General features: G+C 44.1%; 1 protein-coding gene across 6 annotated transcripts in view; it reads right to left on the reverse strand.

The window, feature by feature from the left end:
- Positions 1 to 26,542, reverse strand: part of agrn (agrin) — a 250,779-nt gene that overhangs the window by 42,857 nt on the left and 181,380 nt on the right. For all 6 annotated transcript variants that reach the window (XM_034144791.1, XM_034144790.1, XM_034144789.1 and 3 more), the window contains 10 exons: positions 21,856 to 22,053; positions 20,399 to 20,599; positions 14,978 to 15,120; positions 14,096 to 14,201; positions 11,676 to 11,795; positions 11,002 to 11,163; positions 9,686 to 9,820; positions 7,759 to 7,883; positions 7,550 to 7,655; positions 1,924 to 2,349 (listed from right to left, as the gene is read on the reverse strand). In XM_034144791.1, the coding sequence (XP_034000682.1) occupies positions 1,924 to 2,349; positions 7,550 to 7,655; positions 7,759 to 7,883; positions 9,686 to 9,820; positions 11,002 to 11,163; positions 11,676 to 11,795; positions 14,096 to 14,201; positions 14,978 to 15,120; positions 20,399 to 20,599; positions 21,856 to 22,053 (1,722 nt within the window). The remainder of the gene's footprint in view (positions 1 to 1,923; positions 2,350 to 7,549; positions 7,656 to 7,758; positions 7,884 to 9,685; positions 9,821 to 11,001; positions 11,164 to 11,675; positions 11,796 to 14,095; positions 14,202 to 14,977; positions 15,121 to 20,398; positions 20,600 to 21,855; positions 22,054 to 26,542) is intronic.

Consider the following 26,542-nt stretch of genomic DNA (forward strand, 5'->3'; position numbering starts at 1 on the left):
TTCCCAGGAGAGCAACAAAAAAAAGCCTGTGATTGTGTTACAGTCCCCGTATATCTGGCTATCTTGGGACATAAAAGACATAAAAGTGGCTGGGCTTTCTCCCTGTGAAGAATGAGAGTGTGTATCAGCAGCGAAGCTCAGTCCTCTAATGATGGTGCTGGTGGAGCAGCCGTCGTGGTCCAAGTGGCGCAGTTTATGGCCGCACAGAGATTAGAAATAATCGTGGAGGCAAACAGCTAGGGGCTAAACAAGTCGTAAAGACGTCAGAGGCGAGGGACGTGCCGCTCAAGGACTCGCGGTCAAAAGGAGGCGAGGAGGAGAGAGGTTGCAGGGTTTATAGGGCATCTGTTGGCGTGTGGCCTGCAGATTTACCGATGAAGAGGAGAGAGCTGGTAGGGGGGACAGAGGGGAAAGCACAACAACCACGGGACACACTGCAGTGGGAGCACTGAGACACACACACACACATTTTAACACACACACACACACACACTTACACCCCCCCCCCCAACCTCACACACATAAGAGCAGATTTCAACAGAGCGCGGATATAAAACCATGTACAAACACACACCTCTGGCCTGCTTACTTTTATAGAGTCAGATAGTGATATGTGCACTCTGGATTGGAAGAACTCAGTGACATGAGAAGAGGGAGATAAGTTAAACACCCAAACACAAACTACAACTTACCTTTGACAACTAACCACCTTAAAGAAACATTCAAGTGTAGATTTGAATACCCATGTTTAAATCTACGCTGTACAATCTCCTGATCTGCTCACACTTTGATCACAGATTGATGTGCGCGCTAGCACTTCAAAACACACACACACACACACACACACACACACACACACACACACACACACACACACACACACACACACACACACACACACACACACACACACACACACACACACACACACACACACACACACACACACACACACACACACACACACACACACACACACACACACACACACACACACACACACACACACACACACACACACACACACACACACACACACACACACACACACACACACACACACACACACACACACACACACACACACACACACACACACACACACACACACACACACACACACACACACACACACCTCGCGCACTCTGGTCAGCTTCTGACAACAGAATAAATCTCTGACTCGCCGAGGAGGAGGAGCGAGGAGGGGAGGAAGAGCACATTGGGGGCCACGCTGCCCATCAATCATATCCTGTTACTGCAAGCTGTCAGCCGAGCTGGATGGATGGATGGAAAACAACAACCGAATAAAAAAAGAAGAAGCCATCCCTTGTTGTTCAAGCAGAGGTCTAGAAACGGCAGCGTGCTGTTACAGTCAGGAGTGCATGTCGAGAAAGATTTGAGAATTGTCATGTGACCTCCACACACACACTCACACCTCAACCTCACAGTCGCATCAGCCTGTCAAGTCAGGCTCCAGCGGTCCCCAGATGCGGGCCAACAGTTTCATCTGGCCTGCTGCAGTGTATTTTACAGAGCCTGCGTTTTGTTTTGCTAACTGTTGAGAGCGATGCGCTGGCGGAATGGAGGGGGAAAGAGCATGGGTGATGTAGTGACAGCAAAACCATGCAAATGCGTTCCTTTCTGAAATTGAGATATACATCTTCTGCGAGTGGAAATGACACAAACAGTGTCTGTTTACAAAGATTTATCTTCCCTGCCTGTCTGGCTTTGACATTTGTCTCCTCAAAAACATTTCCAGAGAACTACACAAGCCTGTGGCTTTCAATTAACAGATGATGGCATGAATGTGTAATGATGTAAGCTAAGAAAAGAGTTGGTACAACCCATTATTGGAAAATAAAAGCCCCTCCCACACAGCCCTCAAAGCATTATGGGTAATGAAGTGAAAGAGCAGTGATTTACCGACAGGCTCCTCTGCGCCACTGGCCTCCGTTGGAACGCCGCTACCTGCTTCCTCTTCCTCTTCCTGTTCCTCCTCTTCTTCCGTCTGGTCATCGCCGCTGGGCTCCCCACTGCCTGAGCCATCGAAGGAGACGGCGGCGGCGGGGGGGGGCGGTCTGCTGCGGAGGGTGGAGGTGGTGGTGGACTGCGGCGGCTGGGTGTGGATGATGTGGTGTTGTTTTGCTCTGTTGTTGATGAGGGTGGAAGAGATGGTGGTGGCAGGGGGCCACTCAGTGGTCGATGGCTCTTCCGTCCTCGGAAGCGGGATGGCCCACACCATGTTAGGGTGGAAGGAGGTGGGGGTGGTGATGGTGGCAACAGAGCTTGAGCTGGGGGTGGTGGCGAGGGGGTTGGGGGTGGGTCGGTCTGCCGGCTCAGAGATGGTTTCTGGTGGAGGGAAGGGGAGGAAGCAAGGAATGGATGAATGACTGAGCAAAGATGAAAAATGTTTGATTTTGCTTAACCTAACTAACTCCATTACAACTTCAATAGTCACACCAGTAGTACAAATCAACAATCATTAGCCAATATTAAACCCACTTAAAGAAATACTTAAACCCTAAAATGATCATTTGTATATACATTTCTTACACCGTTACCTTGAATTCTTGAACAAAATCTTGTTTGTCTTGCATGCCTACACCCTGTACAACAATCCAACTGAGTTTACTGAATTTAAGTAAATGGGGCTGTTTTATCAAAGCATTTGTTAAAAAAAGTTCACCCAACTTGTTTTAAGGGGCCCCATTATGCTCCTTTTCAGGTTCATATTTGGATTGTGTGCCTCTACTGTGACATGTTTAAATGCTTTAATGTTCAAAAAGTTCTTTATTCATCTCATACTGCCTGTGCTGCAGCACCTCTTTTCACCCTCTGTCTGAAACCAGAGCCCAGTCTGCTCTGTTGGTTAGCTGACCGATTCTGATGTTTTTTTGTTACTTTTATTGTCATTACATAGTACAGGTACTAGTAACGAAACGGTTTCTCTGCATTTGACCCATCCTAGTGTTAGGAGCAGTGGGCTGCCATTATTATGTACGGCGCCCGGGGAGCAGTGTAGGGAACGGTGCCTTGCTCAGGGACACCTCTGTAGCACTTGGTCTTGCCGGGACTTGAACTGGTGACCTTCCAGTTGCCAAGCCAAGTCCCTATGGACTTCGCACCACCGATGTTCTTGATCAACCGCTTAGAGATGTCCCGCCCCTTAGTCTATCACGCTCAATGTGTTGGAGCGCTGGCCATTAGAAGCACACACCTTAGATATTGATGTCACTATGTTACTGAAGTAAACAAAGGAGTCAAATGGAGGCGTTTCAGGCAGGGAGAGAAACTCCCTCTGGAGGGAACTTTGCAGACCATTTCAATGCACAAAAAGCTGTATAACACACTACAGGAAAGCTAATCCCCCAAAAAGCATAATATGGCTTCTTTGAATAATAAGTTATTCTTGATTCCAGATTCCTCGTTCAACCAGGAGGCATTCGTGAAAAACAAACATTTCTTTAAGAATTCAAGGAAACACAGGGTGAGTTATTGATATACAAATTACAAATTGGAATTCAAGTATTCCTTTAATCTATTATTACAACCTAGTGTTGACAATAATTTCTTACCTCAGCTTTTACTGAATGTCCGTTTAAAGGTAGGGTAGGTAAGAATGGAGAAACCAGCTCGAGTAAGCTAGAATTTGAAAGTATGCAGCCGAAAAAAATCTGCCCCTTCCTTCAGACTTCCTTACAGAGCCCCTCCTCCAACACACACTAACGCGCACATGACCAATGAGGGCACGAGATAAGTTTGTGCTCGAGATGGAAGGCTGACAGGCAGGTAGGCCATCCAATTATTTTAGCCGGCCCGGCTAAAATAATTGGTCGAGCTTTTTACAGCGCCATGGCTTCCACAGATGACATTTTTTTGTCAAAGCATTTCATGTATTCATTGCTATCGGGATGTTAAGAGCATTCCATGGAATATAACAAAAAGTGTTTCTGAAGTGAATTACCTACCCTACCTTTAAGTCTTCTAACCACTTATACTCAACAAAAAAATGAAATTAAAAAAACCTCCACACACATATGCAGACTCCCGTTTGTAAAAGCAACCTCTGATTAAAAACCCTGCAATGGATGAAATGTCAGGAATCTTTATCTGACAAACCTTAAGTAATGGAAGTGCATATAGCGGAATGGATATGGAATATGCCAACAGATGACATTCAGAGTTATTAGCACTGGTGCGCTTTTGCTTGTGAGCACACATATGGAATGCATGTTGGCGTGTTGTGTGCCAATGCCTATGAATTATATATCCATATTCAAATGCTGCCCTCCAGAAGCAAAAGCTTTAATCACCAAAAGCCAGTGCCTCCGGTGATGAATGATTGATAGAAATGGGGCAAAGAAAGCTTTAACTCGGGCTTCAAAGACGGCACACTGCTGCTCGCATGAGCATCCGTCAACGCCACCACAAACACACTGCTGTCAACAGACGCACCCAAACACACACAGGGGGAAAAAGAAGAAGTCCTTCCAAATGAGGGAAAGAGGCTCTCTGCAGAGAGACCATCATTACCAATGCAAAAAAAGACTCTGGTGCAAAAGGACAAACTGCATGTGACAAAAGAACGATAAATAGGACAGAAACTCCTGAAAGGATGGGGGGGGAGTGAGTTGGCTACGTACGTGAGCACTTCAGATTTAGCCGAGGCAAGCAGGCGTGACAATACTGTCGTTCTTCCTTTTACTTCTACACGTCCCACGAGTAAAGATGTGTGGGTGAAATGAACGGAAGATTAAAATAAAACCTATATGCCGCAGATTTGCGCCTCATTAGGATTCGCCTAACATTATGTGTAGGATTTAATTACACTTCTACAATCGGTTATTTTATCGGCAATTATTCACCGGGGTGTGAAATGTGATACCTACGGAGACGGCAGAAAAAGCCCAGGAGACACCGGGTGTCAGCTTAAAGCTCGCAGGATATTTGTACAGAGAGAGATTTGGAGTGGAGTGCACAGAGCGGCGATGCTATCACAGAGAATGGTGGCATGCGTTGGCTTTCCTCTTGGCTACACCTGTCAGTCAGGTGCCAGGCTCAGCGTCAGGCGGCCTGCTCCCTGGGAAGTGTGTTGTGGTGTGTTTGCATATCTCAAGCAGCGAGCTCCGTGACATGGGATAAGGGGGAAAAAAGAAGGCGTGTCTGAAAGAGGATAGAGGGACTGGCAGCAGTGTGTGTTCAGCTGATGCTTCTCTTAATCGGGTTTAACAGTCCGTTTGCCTTTTCTTTTTCTCTCAGTGGAGCCGATGATGTCACAGGGCGGAGAGGAAAAAAAATCATTGTCATCTCGGCTTGTCTAAGCCCTGTAGTTATTGTTGAAAGGTGGCTATTAAGACTGTTTGTGGTGTCAGTCGCGCTCAGTGTGGAGGTGGAGGAATGTGAATACAGGAGGGGGGAGCACAGCCAAGGGACTTAGGCTTAAGGAAAACATTTTTATATCACAAAATGAAGGTTAATAAAACTAGCAGTGGTGAGGGAAACAGTCGGTAACAGAATGTGGGATTGTGTCATGAGAGAAAATGGCAGGACCAGGAGGAGAGATGGTGAAGGCAGCAGACCCTGACACGCAGGCGGAGGGCTGCCCATGCCATATGCTGCCATTCGTTGCCAATTTGCCGCAAACCTACAGGTGATAACACCATATGGGAGAGGCGGGTCGTCGCCAACTTGGTGGCCATTTTCCCCTGCCGCCAAAATTTGCTCTACGCTCCAAATGCCCTCCCTCTGTTGCTCGCTACAGTGGCTCTTTGCATTTCTTTCTATCTGGGTTTTCTCAGATTCTGCTTCATCTTTTGCTGAGAAACACAGCAAAGAAAAAGTCCTCCGCGTACTCTGCCTCGCTGCCTTTTTAGCTCGGAGACTTCAGAGAGAGCCGGGTAGCGTGACAGTTAGCTGCAAGCTCTCCGTCACCAGCAGAACAATATTTTAAGAAGCTTCTTCTGCAGGATTCCCTTCCCATTATCGGCCGACTGTGCGGCAGTATTCTCACACTGTGGTATAATAATAAAAAGTTGTGAAAGATCAATGATGTAAAAGGCAAAAAGGATCAACATTCAACTCATTTACTCTATGGAGGCCCTTGACATTGCTCTCTTGTCAAGCTCGGTGAGCATTAGCATGCCACAGCGCTAGGGCCGCGAGTCTGGAGAAACTGCATGTAAACAGCAGGAGGGGGGGCGGGCCATGGTGAGGGGTGGAGGCAGAGCTAATGCTAATTCGCACCCAGCCACACGTGAAATGAGCTCGAGATCTAACCCCCGAGCCGACAGCATCGGCGGAGCAGCTACCCGCAGTGCGACCGCATCCGGGGGAAGAAATTAAAAGGTCCCGAGACGTCGGAGAGGCCCGAGCCCTCGCCTGTCTGCTGCTCCCCTGAGGGGCTCCACAGAGGAGGGGACCGCTGCGAGGCGTCTTCTATGTGCAGCAATGCTAGGTGAGGGATTACACACAACACACGTCTGCATTGCCAGGCAACAGAGGAATGTGACTGGATTTTGGCTCCTTTTTTGCTGGTAACCCACGGCACTGAATTTGTAAGTACCAGATGTTCAGGGACTTATCAAAGCCCTGTCGATCTCTCGCCGAGCCTATTTGGAATCTCTATCCGTGTACCTGCAAATCAACACAGACCATGTCAACAACCGTGGATGTGACCTACTTTGGGTCTGACAAAGACTTCTCAAAAGAGATAACTGGTGACAGTGTTTGGTCACCTGATCGGCACCCGTCGAAAATTCTTAACACCTGGCCGTGGCCCGTGGCCAGAGTCACACAGCTGGCCCTGCTCCCCCCCACCGAGCTCACTGACGACGTCTTTAGGACCCCGTTGTGACACAGGCTTGCAGTCGGTGCAACAACTTCCCTGTACATGAAAACCCTGGCCTTTGGCACGTGTCCTAACACCTATTACACATTGCCAACCCTAAAAACGTCCATCAGCATCTGGGCCAGAGGGAAGAGCTCTCCATTTTCACTCAGTAAACAGGTTTCCTGCATCCACCGTTACCCTAAAGAGGTCTGGCAACGTAAAGCAGATTGACGCAATTCCCCAACAGGAGGGCCAAACCCCTACAGAGCGTTGATGAATCCAAAACGGAAGTCATTCCTGCTGTGTGGGATTGCAAGTTGAACTTCAAAGCTGTTGGTTTAAAACACTCTAATATCTCTCTCTCTTAATCTAACTTCGACTAACTAAATATTTGCTGTAAGACAATCCTAATTGAGGAGCTTGAGATGAAGCAGCAAACAACATGATCTCCCTCCTTTATTTTAATCTTATCCATGAGTCACAAATGTGTCATTTGGAGTAAAATATTTGGATTGAAACAGTGTGATTGCTCTTGCTGCAGGATCATGTGCAACAACGTTCTGGGTAAATGTGCACACATGTTGCTCTGACTTCCTGACAGGCGGAGGAACAGCAGGGGGAAGATGATTTGTGGCCCACAGCTCTGCTCATTATCTCCCGAACCAGCTGACAGCAGTCGGCCTTCCATGATGCACGGACGGGGGCTTCGGGGAGGCTCACCTGTGCACTGTCCGGAGTGCTGCACCATGATGTCCTTGTCCTGCCTGCAGGCGATGGTCCTCAGCTGGCACTGGTCGGCGTAGGTCACCCCGTCTGAGCCGCACACCTGCTCCACAGAGACAGAGATGGAGAGAGGGGAGATGGGAACACATGTTACCTCCCTGCAGGCCGCTCAAACTAACTGTTGCAAATCGCTCCGTGAGACCCACCTTGGTTTTGTTTTTCTCGTCGCAGTCTGGGGAAGGACACTCGCAGTGGGCCTGGTCGTTCACCTCGATGCATGTAGCTCCGTAACTGCACACTAACTCCTCACATGAGGTGGGGGGCTCTGGACCTGTGGAAGAAATAAGTTTGTGTTGTAAAACATGCCGTAGGGTCTCAATATCATAGAGTTTATAGCAATGGAGCATAGCTGCATTATGGATTCTTTTGTGGCAGGTGTGGAGCTACATTAAAAGACATGTTTTGCATGCAAAACGTTTACATTTACATAATCTTTGCTAACAAACAAATCTTCTGCCAGTTAAAAAGAGTGTATACATACTACTTCATACTACAGATGTTGTTTTAAAGCTTACGTCACTTTTGACTCCTAACTCTGCAAAGTGACATAAATCGTTCAATTATTTTTAGTGTTCAATATTATTGTTTTTTGCACACACATAAGTCTGCATAAAATTCGAAAAGAAATAGGGAATTTGAAAGGAAAGGAAAGAACAAGCATTGACAGGCTTTTAGAACATCCTGTTGTATTTGCCTCAGGCTTCTCCTTAACTAACTAAAAACTCACTTTGACAAAGAAAGAGAAGAAAAAGTTAACTAAGCTGAAATAATTTAGAGAAACATATATTAATACAATTAATGACAACAAAAAGCGCAAAGAACCTGAAGAAAAATGAACAACACAGTAGACAGCAGTGCAATTAAAAAACTAATGCAGAAATAAAACACGACAGGGGGGAAAATATTAGAGAAAATATAAACATGTTTTTTAATATTTGTTCAATTATATCCAAAAAAGAAAAACGATTTTCATGGTGTTAATACTTTTTAATGTTTCAAAAATAGCAGATGTCCAATTGCTGTTATAATCAACAACAAGCAGGGATGAATCTGCATTATTGACAACATTTTTACTAATTTGACAACAAACTGCTGTGGGTCAGAGTTGTGTTAGTAACTCCTCCCTGACACCTCCCCCCTCTCTTGTTGATTTAAATATGCGAGAAGGTGTTTTATTACTCTGAACATTTGTCTCCTAAGTAACTCAGTGACCTCTTTTTTAGTCTCTTTACACCCACAGTAGTGCAGCGGTAATGTAATCATAAAATTGTCTAGTTATTGTACCTGCAACACTGAATTATTCATGTTTTAATAGCATTTCGCCCAAACTGCCTAACTATGGTTAAAAAAATAGTTATGAAAAGGAGTGCACTCAGGGATATTTATATATATATATTTTCTCCCACAGATCTCTCCTGATGCTCTCCAAAGGAAGCGTTTGAAGCCTTGAAGCCGCCGCAGCAGGGTCTACAGCCGGGGAGCCCAGCATCTACCTGCCGGGTTGGCGAGTGTGGGGTCTTTGCATTGTTGCTACATCACACAGGCTTAGAGCACCCCCCATCCCTTAGCACCGGCTTTCATGTGCTACTTCATCTTTTCATCTGGCGGGGCGTGTGGCGGAGTTCCCCACCACTGTGCCGGGACTGCTGGCTTCATTAAGCGTTTGACTTCTGGTCGATATCTGATGGTGCATCTTAATCAAGCAGCTGCAGACCCCCGCAGCAGGAACTAACATTTTCCTGCAACTGGCTTTTTATTAGCTTGTGCAATCACCGGGGCTGTTTTTATTATTAATCGAAGTGAATAATAGTCAGAGCGTACACATTGCAAATCGTCCAAAATGGAGTGTGTGGAGAAAATATCAATGGGTGCATGTCATTTGTACACTCCACTATTTTCCAAATCACTATCGATTTACTGCCCTCCAGCCGCTTCCTGCCTGTGCCAGTAAAGCAGATGGATGTGAAAATCACAGAGAGAGAAAACTGGCTGCTACGAGATCAGACGAGCACTTTGAAATGATGTAGGGAGGTTGTGACGGAAGAGAAAAACCGCCACAGGTTGGTACTCTACCTTTGTCGCAGCCGTTGGTGCTTCCGTCTCGACACAGGTTGCACTTCATGCCCTTCACTCCCGTCTTGCAGGAACAGAGGCCCGACATCTGCTCACAGTCGTCCCGAACCGAGCCCATGGGGTCGCAGTTACACGCTGCCATGGAGATGTAAGAGGGAGAGAAAGAGTGATGAGAAAACAATTAGGTACAATCACAGGAAGAGGTTTGGTTTAGTTTGAGGCAACACTTCTCTGAACGTCTCGGAGACAAAGGTTGGGAACAGTTCACACAGCCTGAGGGGCCGCAGGAGGAGTGTGTAACAGAAACCCAAGAAAACAACCCCAGGGAAGGACATCATGTTCCTGGAATCAATGATGTGTGTTTTTTTTCCCCTCCCCTCCCGCTGAAGCTGGTATTGGTGTGCGGTGTGCTGTCTGCTTACTGTGGGTAAACCTTGTTAAGGTCAGGCCACGGGTGAGACATCCCGCTGTTGACTGAAAATGCTCTGTGGCGTTGGGAGCGCATGTCCTATGTTCCCCCCAGCGGCAGGACATGAGCTGGTCACCATATTGCATTACAGCAGACAAACAAGGGGTCCTGACCCCACTCCTCACTCGAATACAAATTAAAACTGTTCATTCGATACAGCCTTGACATGACTAAAGGACACAGTAGGTTTGCCTCTTTTTATAAAAACCTACCAGCTGTATATTAGCCGTGTTATACACTTTTAACAGTCAACACGGTATGCAAGGACGTTTATCTAAAAAGTTCATATTCATTGGTGTCGCCATCGATTCCAAGAGATATTTATTTTACTGCTATGGGGTTGAGATATAAATCTTCTCTCTGACCGACAGTGGAATCCAGTCATGCAGATTTGGTTCTATTTGAAAAGGTTTTGTGATATCTTCCCCAGAAGGTATATGGCTCCAGCCCAATCAAATAAGGTGAGAGAAATGTTCCATAATTCAACGATAACTTATTTTCTCCTGTTTCTGAGTAACAGGAAGTGAGATGTTTTTGTTGTTATTATAAAAGTTGTTAATTGACATGAGATAAACAAGGATGTCTGTGAGATAAAACTGGTACATTTATATGTAACAGTTGTACAATTAAGAGTAAAGTCATAAATCTGCGAAAAATGAGCAGCTGTAGTCCACTCACCCCTTATGAAAACAAAGTGTAAATGTACCATACGCATTATTTGGGAAGAAACACAAAGCAGCAACCAGCACTGCCACATTTCACAGCTCCTACTGTGTTAGACACATGTAACGGTGCAGTAAAAGCACATTCGGTAAATCGGCACGGAAACAAAGAGGCGATTCCTTACGCGTGCATCCGCTGATGTTCTCCGTCACGATGCCGCGGAAGTTCCAGAAGCCCGGCTCGCAGCGGTCACACTTCTGTCCGCCCACGCCTGGCTTACAGGAGCACTGTCTGGCGGGATCACACGTCCCCTTGTAGGAGCCGTAGACGTTACACTGACAAGTACCTGAGGAGAGCATCGACACATCACTGCTTTATGCGTCTCTAACTGTGAAACAACCCATTATCCTGTGACTTACAACAGCTGGATACTGCTTGCTATGATGGATATTAAACATTTATGCTAGTCTGGAAATGTTGGGTAAGCCCTGTTCGGCAAATAAAAAGGTGGATAAAGTGTGCTTAGGTGAGTTCCCCGTCTCTAAATCTCCGTATATCCATATTTCCCAGTCTGCATTTTCTCCATCCATATCCAGAGCTAAGCACTTGATGCAGCGTTTTCTCCCCCCATCTGTGTGCTATCATTCGTCATCAGATGAAGAGATTTCTTTCTGTTGATATGGCGCAACATTATCATAATTATTCGTCGGATTAAGATGAAACGTTTTGGGCTCTGCGACTTTGGTAATTGCAGTCAAGGACAATAAGTCCCATATGCTGAAAGAGCCTGATAGTATCTCAAACTTTCTGCATACAAACGCAGGGGTCAACGGGGACGTACGTAGGTGGGTGACTTACTAGGACATCCAGCCAGTCCGACTCCTAGAGCAGCAGTCATGTTGTCGTGGCAGCAGCCGTACACAGACTCGCTGCAGTGCTGGGGCTCCGACAGCTCCGGTCGAGATGTGGCTGAAATCGCTGATGAGGGAGGAAGAAAAAGGGAGGGGTGGGATGGTAGATGGCACAAGGAGAGAAAGAAGAACACCAACATTTGAGTGATTACGGAAAAAAGGAGGGGGGGAAGGAATTAGACAACACAATCTCCGAGCTACATGTAACTTTTTTTTTTTGCCAACTATGAGATTGGCTGGAGGGGCAGAGGTGGAGAGGCTGGCAGCCGGATTCAAGATAAGGATTCTATTTGCTACTTCCTCCACAATGGCTCAAAATCAGGGGGAAAAAGATGCTATTACTGTACCTCCAGTGAAAACAAACAATGGCGCCGCCGGTGAATGCGCAGCGGCTGACATTTACCACCTACCAAGAGGCATGTTCTCTTAATTTGTTCTTGTCTAATATTACCGGAATTGCAGTGCTGCCCTACAACCTTCCCAAAAAAATAAATAAATAAACACTCAATGTCAGGGAATGTGCCGAGCAGTTTCTGCTTTGCGCAGCGTGTGGAGAGCTCCTTTTGTGTGAGGATGCAGCAGCCTTCAAACTGGTCTGACAGCTCGGAATAAAGAAGTACATTCAACAAAGTCAAAACAAATGTGTTCCCGAAAATCTGGCGCTTCTCCAGAAATGGGAAGAGAACAACAAAACAAACACTAGGAGGGTGTTTGTTTCTGGGGGAGGCAGAGATGTAATTGTTGAGTTTTTGTCCAGACTTCGGTGTGAAAAGTAAAGTTGTAGAGATAGAAAGTAGGGATCTTCCCCTTCCTTTTTTTTCTCTCTTTTTTTTCTCCGTTCCCCCGCCCGATATCTCTTTCTCTTGTGTTGCTCATTTAGAGTTTGGAGGCTGCAGATACAGGGTCATAAATCACGCTGTTACTGGTGTGGATATGAGCCTCAGCCTAATGGTGATGACTCGGCGCGCTCTTTTTCCAGTGCTTTCCCACTCCAGAGATTGGGCTTTGGACACAGTTCATTTAACCTGCCACATTTCCAGAGCTCCCTTTCAGCTATCTGTACTGAGCCTATTAGGACAAGGCTGAACTTTTAATTTCATATGTTCTTCCACCCTTCAAGGGTTTTTTCTCTTCAGCGGCCATTGTCCGGCACGATGCGGCTCTCTGTTATATTACCCTCACATTTTCAAGGTCTGCTGCAGCCCTTCCAGTGTTTGTAGCCTTTTTTTTATTCTTCCCTCAAGGGCCCATCTGCACGTTTGCTCATCTAGCAAACCAACAAGTACTTTTATTGGATTTGACTGAATCCCTGACCCAGATTTGAGTTTGAAAGCAGCTAAAAAAGACAGTTTGAAATGCTATGGTAGGTAAAGTTTACAAATGTGTGGATGTAGGCACATTTTTTAATCATCAGAATAAACAAAATTGCTTTTAGTGAGAGCCGGCATGTTTTCGATAAGTTTCTGCAGTTGAGGTCAAATGAAGTTTCTCCCTAAATAGCTAATGGGGAGGACAGTTACATTCCCCAAGATCTGAGTATTTTCCATTTGCCAATAGGAGAGGAGAGCCCAGAGCTCTAGTACCCATAGAGGGCTCTTCAAAAAAAGGATTGATTATCCACGGATGGTGGTGGAGAAGCGTGACAGTCAGTGCCAAAGGAGGCCAGCTTAGGAAGGGGAAGAATCTGCAGGGATATGTGTGAAAACACTGGCAGCTCCCCTCTTTCTCACTCTCTCTTCAACTCTGTCCATCCTCCTCTATTTGACAACCCAGGGGGAATCAAACAGGCTGGAGTGATCACACCAAATCCCTCAAGTGCCTTTTTGCTCAACTCCCTGGCATGTGCTAGCAAAAGCTTTTCATTTAACATAGCCATGGAGAGGAGGCTAACCTTTGCGACCCTGACCTGACCACTATTCCTGCCTGATCAATGTGATTAATTTGCATGCAAAGAGAGGGGTTTTATATAAGAGTAATTGAGGTATCCCAAAGTAGTTAAATGGTTTAAATTGTGAGAATGTCTGGGCAGGAAAAGAGAATCATTATTGCTATCAGCTCGATCCTACATGCGCCCGTGAGAGAGTTTCTTATCTCTGCACACTGGCTGGCCCCAGAGGAACGTTCAGTTTCCAGAAATTGGTGTCATTAAGTCAACTTACCCTGAGCAAATGACCCAATCATACACATTTCACCCTCTTCAGTTCATTTGCTTATGGTTACAGTTGTCACTTTGCAGAGATGTATACTCTACTGCCCCATCAATGGATGAAATGAGTGGAGAAATGCGATGTCAATGACAATGAGTCGTGGTGAGGGTGCTGTTGAGCTTTGTAATGACATAAACTGTGATTGGTGTAATGTACAAACCTGCACAGGCTCCCTGATTCTGAATCAACAAGTGCTCCTGTTTCTCACATCTGGCCTTCTTCAGCTGGCACTCGTTGCTGTAGTTTTTGCCATCCGAGCCACAAACCTACAAGAGAATCACAGGAAGGTGAAGGTATGGTCATAGTCGGCTCAGCTATAAGGTCACTTCACTTGAAAATAAAGCTACAGTATACAAACAATGTATGTTAGCATTGCCATATTTAGATCAGTGGATGACAGCTGAGAAGGAGGGCAACTAATGATTATTTTTATTTTATTGATGGTTATTTTTGGAGATTATTTGTTTAATCCTTTTGTCAGCAAATAATGACAAAGATCAATCCCTTCTAAGATGTTCATTTTATAATGATATAAAGGCCTACATCTGTTATTTTAAAATACTTAACACAACTTGTAAAATCAGAAGTACAGTACTTCATCTAGGACCGTTTTTTGTTAAAAGAAACAAGCCATTTTAACAATCATGTTGACAGGACATAATAAGTCTTGGTACTGTCAAAAATGTAATGGTAGGTTAAACAAACAAATCAGTTTTTTTACACAGATATTGTTTATTTTAAGTCAATTTGGGATGACTTTTTGCAGCAAGATGATTTAAACTGGAAGTACTGTATACAATTGTTCAGGAACCCTGAACCCAGATTTCAACATTTACATACATTTCTTATATTTCATATTTGTACATTTTTCCCAATTTGCACCAAGAGAATCATTTAATGATGTTACAACGAAGGTAAAGACAACTATCTGGATTGCTTTTGCTGAAGAAAACGTGTGGGAATGCAGCTCTTTGATGTCAGATGTTTGTTAGTTCACTTTGTCTCTGTACATTAAATGTGTTTTAATTAGTGGCAGCCGTACCGTGTTGTGAGGCACACTCTGACAGGTGAAGTCACACATACAGCGATCGTCCTCGGCATCCTCGTCCCACGAGCCTCCGAACATGCGACAGCGGTCCTGTTCACAGCTCTCCGCGCCTGATCCTGACCCTCCTGAGCCGCAGTCTGCATTAGAAACACACCATAATACACAGCGTCATTAATAAAACATACCAACCCACGAGGGACATGCCCTTTTAACACTGCGCCAGGTATAAACAGCGTCCTACTTACATTTCTCTTTAAGTTACAGCTACATTTACACATGAGGAACATGGCAGAGTTGGGATCATTGACATTTCCCTCATGCTGGTGGTGGAGAGAGGGAAGTAAAGGGGCTGCTGGTAGTAGAAGATAATGACCAACTCTAGTCGAAGCAAGAGATTGACTAAATAAATTAGACACAACATCTCTGCACCACAAGCGAGGCATCCTTTTAATTTCAATTAAATCACAGACAAAAAAGAGGAGGGAATTATTAACTCCGGCTTCCAAGTGTGTGAGAGAATTGGTGGCAAGGCCTGCTTTATGGGTGCCTGCTCCCCGATATGAGAATACAACTAATTGCAAAGTGTTCTGTAAAATCTAATTATCGCCTGAGACTTTAGAGGAAGCTGTACCCGCTCCTTTTTAACTGTGACCCTGGGAGGCCTTTTATTTGTGTCAGAAGTGCACTGGATCGAAGTTATTATGCTAAAGAAAAGGTAGCAAGGCCAAACAAAGTCCCACAATCAACGGGATTTGTGGGTTCACAAAACTGTCATCGTTGAACTATTGTGCAAACCTTAGCACAAGCTAGGAAAACTTTAACACGAGGTAAGCAATCCTTACATGAAAAGGGGGGAGAAAAACATTACCAGCAGGGCCGTTTATGGTGAACAAATAGTTTTATTTTGCATGTGTAGACTGGGGGAGGATCCTGCTTTTGAAGTTGCAAATTCCACCTTGAGTGGAACTCCGGAGGGAGATTAGGTGAATGTGGGGAATGAAAGCTGGAGAGAATGTCAGTCGGAACGAGGGAGGCACCCCGGGGGCTGGCAGAAAGTTCATGTGAAACTAATGTGTTATTCAAAAAAGGAAAAAAGGAACGCAGTTAAGCTAAAATCTCCCAGCGTAGCCTCGGAAAAACATCAGGTAATCAACTCGTTATTTCCTCTTCCTGTCTACTTTTAGGGGCTCATTCAACCCCTCGGTATTGACGCGCCTTCCTCTAATGGTGTAATCAATGTCGCCGAGATGGAAGTGCCACTTAGCATAACCCATCTTCTAAAGTAGATTATGGAGCGGGTCAGAGAGCGGGGGGCAGCTGAAGCCCCAGTTGTTCTTTGATATGGGTCATCAGCAATGGGCTGTGACGGCTCTGTGTGGTCGATACAGTGGAAGGGGCCTTCACTTCATTACATGGAACTGGAGCTTCGTGTAGAGGCCACATCCCACCCCCCCCCCCCGCAAACATCAGGACTCACTCCGTCTCCATTTTTAAGCCAGCACCAACCTCCGACCCTAATCCTTTGTGCTTGAATTTGCAGTCGTGGCTACTTATCGATTGCTGGCCCACAGTCCTATTTAAACATAACAGTTTGTGACAGGGCTAATGCACGGGCTAATGGCGTTCAACTACCAGTGGCATAGCGGCAGATATCTGAAGTTAGATCAACAGTAAAGGCTTCTGACTCCATGACAGATGAAAAAAAGAATGAATGAGAACTTGCGGCATTGGTGTACTGTACAGCGACTCAGCAAGACGCAACAGAAAGAGAAATGCAGGAGTAGCCAATTCGTATTCTGCTCAGGCCCCCCTCACGGAGACCAGATAAATAAATAAAAGAGGTAAGACATTAGAATGGAATAAATAAAAGTGAAGGGCGAAGGGGGGTTCTAATTAGCTGTTGCTCTTTGATGTGCCCTGCCACCCGCGCTGCATATGAACCTTTCAATTAATACATCCCCAGCTAAGACGGCTGCATCAGCTATTCTCTCGGCACTGGCCATCCGCTCCTTTTTACTCAATCATGTCAGAAACCCACAGTCTATTTAGCCAAGGGGAGCTCTATTAAGATGGCAGCATTCGGGAGAAGAAGGGAAATGAATAGCGTGAGACTAACGTCCAAGGAAGAAAGAGAGCTGAAAAAAACGTTATGTGGATTTGACAGTGAAAATAATGAATAAGTGATGCCATGTGGAAATGTTGGGAAAACAGAGGGAGGAGAATGAAGAAGCTGAGAATGAGGGTAAATAATAGAGGAGATGCAGCCTGGAGATGTTTTGGTGGACCAGATAAGTTGTGTTTACATCAAGGGCTCCAGGAGCGATCACATTTAATGGTGATACTTTGATATTATGACATGCGCGAATGTCAACTCGGACATCGATCATTGGGAACGCTGTTGGGCAAAGATCTAAAATGACACTGGTCTTTGCTGAAGGATCAGTGTGGCGCCATTAGCCTTTGTTTTCCCTCCATCTATCAGTCCCTGCTCTTTGACGGATGTGACAGCGTGTTAGTCCAAATAAAGTCCTGCGAGATTGAGAGGGATGGGACGTCACGCCCTGGCGCAACAAAAAGGGATGGCATGTTTGGAGATGGCAGCGGGATAGAAGACGTTTTGTTGCCTCAACAGAAGGTCACGAGCCCTGTGATGGATGGACCACGAGGGATCAAATCCGCTGATCTCACTCGATGAGCTCTTTTCCCACCCAGCCGCCCACTTTGCTTCATTTTTACCGCCCTTTCCCGTCTTCCGGAGATTTTATTGATCTGATTTGTGCAATGTGAGGAGCAAAGGGTGCACCACTGTGTGAATCTTTGCTCATAAACTTGTTTATTAAATGTCTATTCATTTAAAAAAAAAAAAGAAGAAGAAGAATAAGAGCCCTGCCCCCTCGGTTGGTGATGCACTGCTCTCAGTTGCCACTTTGTCAGTGTCGGGAAAAGAAGCTGAGGCCAGGCCTACCCGGGTGTGAAATTAAACAGGTGATATATTTCCCTGTATGGCCAACAGTGGGAACACTGTCATTTTTCATTACTGTTAAACTAAAGGCGGAAGAAAACAACTTCAATTTTTTTAATGCTCTATGCCCGATCCCCCCCTCCCCGACAAGACTAATGAGGATGGTTTTTAAGTCTATTCTACGTAAGGGAATAAATCTCATGTTCACTTCCTCTTCAGGCTTATCTTAGGTATGAAGTATTGAGCTGGAGGTTGTGCGCACAGGTGATGTAGAGCTCTGCTGCTGTCTACAAAGGAGCCAGGAAATACAGTCTTTGGTCTTATTTATTGTGACCGACTGCTGTATTACACTATATATAAAACCTACCATCCATACACCTAGGGTGGTGATACATATATCCTGTCTTACAGTAGCCAAAGAGAAGCTTCCTACAGATATTTCAGGGAAGGAAAAACAGTGACTTGGTTTTGATCATTTTACATTCACAGCAGACTTCCTGTGGAGGGTCTGGGGCTGATTTGAGGGGGGCTGAAAAGACCGGGACAGAGCTGGCAGATTTCACCCCTAGGGTGAAATGTATCGATTGCGCACAATCCCATCTCCACCGTCATCTGTGAAAGCATCGGTGCCCCCTTTATCAAGAGGCACAATTTCAATGGAGAAGAGTGCAAAATAGAGAGACTTGAGTGGGTGGGATGGCACGGCGGGGAGCAACGGGGGAACAAAAAGAGAAAAACACGATTCTTTTGTGTAAGCCTGATGGTTTTCTCTGAATCAAAATGAGCAACTGACGAAAAAAGGAAATGATGTGCAGACACAGTATGAGAAAGAGAGAATAAAATATGAAGAATATATGCGCCAGGAGCAAAGCAATGCCCTTGGGGAGGCAGAAGAGACAAGCAGCAGAGAGAGTGTGCAGACGTACAAGGGTTGGTTGTGACAGTGAGTATCTGTGCACACATTTCTTCATGCTCCACATACAGAAAAGGTCACTCGTCTCAGTCAATGAAATTATGTTAAATCGACCACAAGAAGATTTGGTGGCACAATTCGCATCACAGGCTCAGGGCCAATATTGGACAATGTTAGAGAAAGTTTAAAAAAAAAAGGAAAAGAAAGGAACACCGCTGGCGAGCAATCAAAACGGAAGAGGATTCCTCTCATCTCTATTTGCTCTGTCCTCCATCTATCCCCTCTTTTCTTCTCCCCAGACGTCCCCCCCGCTGGCAGGTGTAATCTGCTCCCCTTCACACCTTGTCAGAGTAAGAGTATGTTGGCGTCGGCCTGACAACCAGAGGATGGCATGTTGCTCCCTCCAGAGTTGTCCCCTAGACGGGCCCCAGTGAGAGGGGCTGTGAAACCCTGCCTCGGTCTGTCAGCGCTTATCAAGATATGATTTGCACGCTGAATTAGATCTAGTTTATTCAGAATGTGGAGGAACAACGGAGCTAGAAATCAGAGATACTCGCATTAAGGGCCATCAGTCACACACTTTAAAGCATAATTGGATTGAAAGGGCTTGATAAAATGCATACTGTGAATTCTCAAATAAAATCGATACAAACAAATAAAACATGGGCTCTATTTAAAGAAGAAGGAAATGACTTGTTCTACAATGGCTTGAATGGCAAATATCGAGTAAACATTTTCATGTGTGCACGTTTCTGTTTTTAGCACAAACACTGTTTTGTAATGATATACTTCAACAGGGTTACCTAACCACACCTTTATGAGGTGCATTACTGTGATATTACCGTAATGTTTATTTTTTAAGAAAAAGGGTTTGAATCCGGTCCAAGGCCAGATTCAAACCCTGGGTCCTCCGCACACAAAGTTTAATGTCTTATACAGATAGGCTTTTCACTGATTGAGTAAAAGTATGAACAACAATATTTATTTTTCTATTTAGTACAAATGTACCTCAACGCACATTTGTTCTAAATATCACAAGAAAAGATGCAGGTAAGGAAAGAGGGAGGCTTGTTACTAAGATATGATAACATATAATAAAAATGTGGTACATAAGATAAGATAAGATAAGATGGTACTTTATTGAACAAATAAAACGTTTCCGCTAATATGATCCTGGGTCTACCTGCAGGTGAAATAAATTAAAACCATTTGAGAATGTTTCTGTAACAGGGGCAATGAAGTGAAGAGAGACGCACTTATAAAAAACAAACAAGACCATTCAAATGCACCGCTGACCTGAACTTAATCACCCAGAAGTCATTTCTGTAGCTGTAATAGGTTTTCCTTGATGGACACGCAGTATGATTGCATCGTGTTCTATGTAAGCCTGTTTGCATGCTGCTGGTGGCATAAGAAACCATTATGTTGAATTCAACAGTTGACTGGATACCGTACCACAGGTCAGTTGATAAAGATAATTACACCATTTTAAAGGCCAATCGGTGAACATGATCACGCCATTTTAAAGTCCATTTCCTACCTTCGTCGCAGCTGCCGGGCTTGGCTGCATCGATCTTCCTCTTCTGCTCGCAGGAGGCCGTGCGGAGCTCACACTCGTTGTTGTAGGTGGTGCCGTCGCTGCCACACACCGGGGAGAAGGCCTCGCCCGAGCACTGCGGGCACTCGCACATATTATGGACGCAGCGGGCCCCCCAGGCACACACGGTGCTGCCGCATGTTTCTAAATCAGAACAAGAACGGGTCAATGGGTTGTTTCGAAGGATTTCAATCACACCAGACCTTTAAACGCACCTCTGGATGAATGAATTCTCTGGTCTTTATCTAATTACCATGCATGGCATTTTCTCTCGTAATATATCCCTCTCTTGAAACTGACATATACATGTTAACTTATTAATTCTTCATCTGGCCAGGTTTGTTGGGATATGAACTGCCTCCACGCGGCTGAATGAGGCTCCTCTCACTATTATTTCATATTTTCACATTTGATTTAAAGCTGCAGAAAAAGCACTCCCACCGTCTCAATGGATGCAACCTTTGCATATCACGCATTTGTCTAAACTTCTACATTTGCAGAGAAACATTCATAGTCTTCCTCTGCTCATCTAAACAATAATTCATTAGTAATTCATGTTTTCTGTTCAACCTCGCCTGCTTAAAACTGCACAGCTTGCAGAATAATCTGTAATAATCTTGTTATACATCCTTTTTTCTAAGTACATTAAAATGTATAATAGTTTTTAAAAATAATTCTATATTTGATCTTTTTACATCTAAATTCCTCTAACTGTGTTAATGAATAACATTTCGCCAAAGCAAATTCCTTGTATGTGTAAACCTACTTGGCAATACAGTGGTGCAGGAATGAGTCCTAAAACCCAGAAATTAGTTAGCATTTTACAACCTCCAATAGCCTCGTCTTGAAATCATTGTTTTTTTAGTTCAACCTGAAATAAGGTATATAATACCTTACTTTACATAATAATAATGTGGTTAACATAAGATGTAATTTAGGCTCTTCACTTCTGTTGATTGCATTTACGCTTCAGAAATCACAAATTGGTGGTAATATGTTTATAATGGGAGACGTGTGGCGCAGTGGGTTGTGTGTTGGTTTTCGGATCAGGTGGTCACAGGTTCAAACCTGCAGTCAGCATGTCGTTGTGTCCACTTCACCCCAAATTGCTCCTGTGGGGATTGCCCACAGTATTGAGTATGTAAATCGCTTTGGATAAAAGCGTCTAACAAGTGACATGTAATGTAATGTAATAATAATCTGCCGAATAAAAATGTTATGTATCATAAAAGTGTGTTTGCCACACATTTAATTTTCTGCGATATTCCAAAATCCATTAGGCGAGGGAGCCATGGTGATTCTAATTTCCGGGTCGGCCTACACAAAGACGTCATCACTGCACTATTATAAACCTGCTTCTGGTTCTGATGACACTGTATAAATGTATGTATGTTACTTACTGCACTCGCCCTGGCTGACCACTCGGAGGTCCATCTGTTGTTTGCAGGCGCGCACGTGCAGCTCACACTCGCTGTTGTAGGTGCTTCCGTCACTGCCACACACAGGCTGGTGGGACTTCACACACTCCGACGCACACACACACTGCCCGCTCTGGGCATCGCAGATTGCCCCGAAAGAGCAGTTGGCACAAGAGTCATCTAGATGGAGATAAAGAAGAAGGCTCAGTACGTGTGTTTATGTGTGTGTTTCAGTGTGTTTTGTTGCTTGCATGCAATTAATCTGCAAACACAAAGGCCTGACTACACATCTTTAACTCTACATTTTTTATATTTTGACTGTACATATTCACAATTACTCTCATGGTTATAGGCGGAACATTTATTTTTAAGCACTTTTACAGTATGGTCAACACAATAGCAACTTCTATCAAAATAATGTTATTGTGGCATTAAGATAGCAGTAACATGCTGTTAACAGTGGCAGAAATCATATATTGACTCCTAATGTTGACAGCCATTAAACAACAAATTGGTGAAAATGATTTGTTGTCTTTCTTGACAAGTTGTGATTCTGACAGCAGGTGTAGTGCTTAATGATGCAGTCAGTCATTGGTACATATTCATCTATAAAGCTATGTTGGGTAAACTCCCAACTTATATATGCTCTTTGATCTCACAGAGAGTGGCAAGTAGCTATTGCCTGAGATCCCAGGATGTGTTTTTATTACATGTGCCAAGTGCTAGGACTGTTTTTAAAGCTTTTATGTGCGCTGCTCCTCTAGCTTGGAACACTATGCAAAAGAAATTGAAACTGAGCATTTTGATTCCCTTGCATCATTTTAAAGCACGACTGGATGAAATTTTTTATTTATTTTTTATTTTTATTTAGCCTTTATTTATACAGGTGTAAAATCTCATTGAGACACAAGGTCTCATTTCCAAGAGAGACCTGTCAGTGGTAACACTACCACACAAAGTTACAGACAGACAGGACACTAAACACAGAGGCAACAATAAAATACATCGTAAAAAAAAAAAAGTAGCCATTGAAATGTTGTTAGATACCTGTCATTGTGAATAGGTTGCTAATTTATACCCCTGTAATTATGTTGTGATTGTCCTTTTTGTTTTCTGTTGTTTTTATGTGTAACCAATGTACTGCAGGTCTCCCTTGAAAAAGAGATCGTTGATCTCAATGGGATTTTTCACCTGGTTAAATAAAGGCTAAAAAAAAAAAAAAAAAAAAAAAATAGAAGTGCAGAGATGCAAAGTTTCCATACTGAGGGGTGAATTCCCCAAAATGTATTGTGGCCGCTGATGAGAAGATGAATCATGCATCATTTATGCATCATACTACAGTATCTGCCCCATATCAAGGTCTAATTTACAAAAGATACTGCGCTAATGACATCACAGGGCATGAACACCCACTAAGTTTTGAATCTGTGTGCAATGTGCCTTCTATTTGTAGGGAAAAGGGGATAAATAATGAGTTTATTTGTTTAGAAAATTCTATTCTATTATTGGTATTTCCAAAAATGACAGGTAGAGCAGCTTTTTTCATTTATTTTTCATGACACAACTGTCATTGCATTCTGTCACTGGATCAGGAAATAAATGAGTTTGAGCTATCGCCTGGCTACAACAAACACTGCCATGATCACTGCCATGCCATGTGGATTGGACAGTTTTTGCCATATATACAAAGGTGTCTGTTTCACACCATTTTACCTAATTTAAATAAGTGCAATAGCAATGATTGAGAATTACAGTTTCTTTTGGTCTTATTTGTACAGCTCTAGCATCTGCCAAATCTTCGCAAAACGTTTGTGAACTGGGTCCTCCGTGTAGAATGGATGTAACACTTTATTGGAGTCCACCTGGGACAGATTCAATTGATTTGAAATACTTTGGAAAGGCACACACCTCTCTATTAGAATGTGTCACGGTTCAGATGCATGTGTGCACTCAAAACCGAGCCATGAAATTCTAAATAACTCTCCGCAGATAGAATCCAACCTGGGCATAGATCTGAAGGAAAAAATGCTCCCAAAGTGCTGAAAGATTCCAGGAAGCACAGTGGGCTCCATCACTGAAGACATTTTGGAACCAAAACATCCCTCTCTTTAGCTGACAGTAAATAACCGAACACAAAAAGCTTCAGGCATTTCGCAAAAATAGTAGAAGCTGGCAGAAGGACAACCGTCTTTTCAGCACTCCATCAATCAGGACAGTACGGGAGAAAAGAGTCTGAACTGGAGCTACTTCTGAGAAAAAGGGCACAAGACAGCAAAGCGGGAGTTTGCCAATCGACACTTAAAGGACTCTGAAAGCATGATGGAAAGGATTTTCTGGTCTGATGGGACAAGAATTGAACTCTTTGGCTTGAATGCCAATTGCTGTATATCTAGTGACAGCCAGGTAGTGCTCATCACCACGGCAGCACTGTCCTTTGGGGGAATTCTGAGCAGCAGGTACTGCAATAGCTTTGGGAAGTGAATCAGAAAATACACACTTTTCTAGTTGCATTCCTACGGTGGCCGACAGGTGCAAACTCGCTATAATTGCCCGAAACATTTCCATTATGAGAAATGACCTGCAGTTTCAAAAACGATGCAAAATAAAGAATCTTAAATGTGCCAAAACACATGCAAATTCACCAACTTGACAACACATGCGCAGCATTTAGAATCAATTCACCAGCTTGACGACACACAACGGAAACGAGGACACAAAAAAGTGATGCAAACAGCTGGGACCGGAGCGCTTGTTGACATTCAGGTATTATAAAGTTGGCCAACTGTCACTGTCACTGGAAAGTGACCTAACATTTACATTTATTTTAACAATGTTATCGCATGATTCTAACGCTAAAAACAACGCTCCGGTCACCTTTTTCTTATGCAGTGCTTCTAGTAAACGCATTGTAAGCCAGTGAAGATGTTTCTTCATTTGTATGTGTTTTGGCACATTTGTGTTTTTATTTTTGCATCGTTTTTGAAACTGCAGCGCGTCTCTCTCAATGTCGGCCACCGTACATTCCTCCCTTTGGAAAGTGGCTTATCAATATGCCACTTTCCCACTATCATCTGTATTTTCTTGCCAAAACAGGCTTAGAGAGCTTATAAGTTGGAGGATTCGTTCAGACCATCTCATTGAGGAATTATCTGCTTCTGAAGTGTTTCCCTGAGGATACAGCAAGGCAGGATGGGACATGTTCAGGGTATTGACTGATGCTGCATGGGGCCGGGAAACAAATGAGAAGGCAAATGCGAGGCCTCGTAAGCAGCAGACAGGCTAGCAGTATTATGCGCCTATCCCTCTGACACCAATTACACCTGGAGGATTGCATTAGCCCAGCTCGCTATCACATTCAATTAGGGGCAAGCTAATAACCGCTGCTGATTTCGCACTAATTGAGAGAGGCGAGGCTGGCCGCTGGAACTCTCTTTCCACATTATTAATCTGTTTATTACTCTTTGAGAGTCTTCTATTGCCTCTCCATCTAGTGCTGGCATTCACTCTCTTCTTCGAATAGGAGCCTAGACTGAGAACTGAACAAACAGTATGTTGCCCGTAGGAGCAATATATTCCTATTTTACTAAAATTACACATTTTATACTTACACATTGCATGAGAAGAGCATGCAGGATCTTTTTCTTTTTGTTAAAACAATGTGCATTTCTAGTTTGGCTGTTGAGGGTGTTTCTGGGCAAGCTTCCTGTTTTAACATCTTAAAGCATTTATAATCTTCCCCCTGTAAACTAAATAAATAAACATAATATATCAAATGGGAATTGGTGTGGTTTCTCTTTGGCTGTGGGAGCTATACATCAGGAAGTGGCGGTGCCGAGAGTCGCCCGTTATCAGGCCTGGTGTCCTGATAGCAACCTCGCCTATTTATCTGCTCCTGCCCCCGGCACCTGGCTCCGCACGATCCTCCAGACAACACCGCAAACACACGGAAAAGGAGAGGAGTTGGAGTTCAAAGCCAAGAGCAGAGGGGAGAATTGTCGCCATTACTGGCAGTGTTAAGATGTCCATTTCGTGTCATCTCAGATTAAGTTATCTACAAATCTGAGTTTTAGTGAATTTTTTACTTCAGAACTTCACAAGCATGAAATGATGAGACTTTAAGGTAAAAAGTCTGGCATCACGATGGGTTCTAATGTGCTCATCTCATTTAAATGTACTTTCATGTCCACCAATGCACAAATCTCTCCATCCAGTAATATGTACGGTACAACTCAGTGTGACCGAGATCAAAGTAAGATATTTTAAGACCTTCTTATGATAGTTCTAATGAAATATAATACCAACTGAATCCAAAGCACCTGATTCAGTCCGGATGCAGTTGAAAGTCCGCACCAAATAGGACCTGTCTCTGGCCGTTAAATGGCTTGTGGCGTATGAATCTGAGCCAAAACTGGTGCCCAGATCATAAAAGTTTTAGAATATTTGTGCGCCATTCATAACAAAAAGGGGTTCAATTATGCAAATGTTTAGGTTCATATTTGGATTTTGTGTCTCTACTGTAACATGTCTCCATGCTTTAATGTTCAAAAAGCTCTTTACTTTTCTCATACTGCCTGTGCTGCAGCACCTGTTTCACCTTCTGTCTGAAACCAGAGCCCAGTCTGCTCTGATTAGCTGGCCAGCTCTGTTGTGATTGGTCAACCACTTAGAG

The sequence above is a fragment of the Trematomus bernacchii genome, unplaced genomic scaffold (assembly GCF_902827165.1).
Source record: "Trematomus bernacchii unplaced genomic scaffold, fTreBer1.1, whole genome shotgun sequence".
NCBI lineage: Eukaryota > Metazoa > Chordata > Actinopteri > Perciformes > Nototheniidae > Trematomus > Trematomus bernacchii.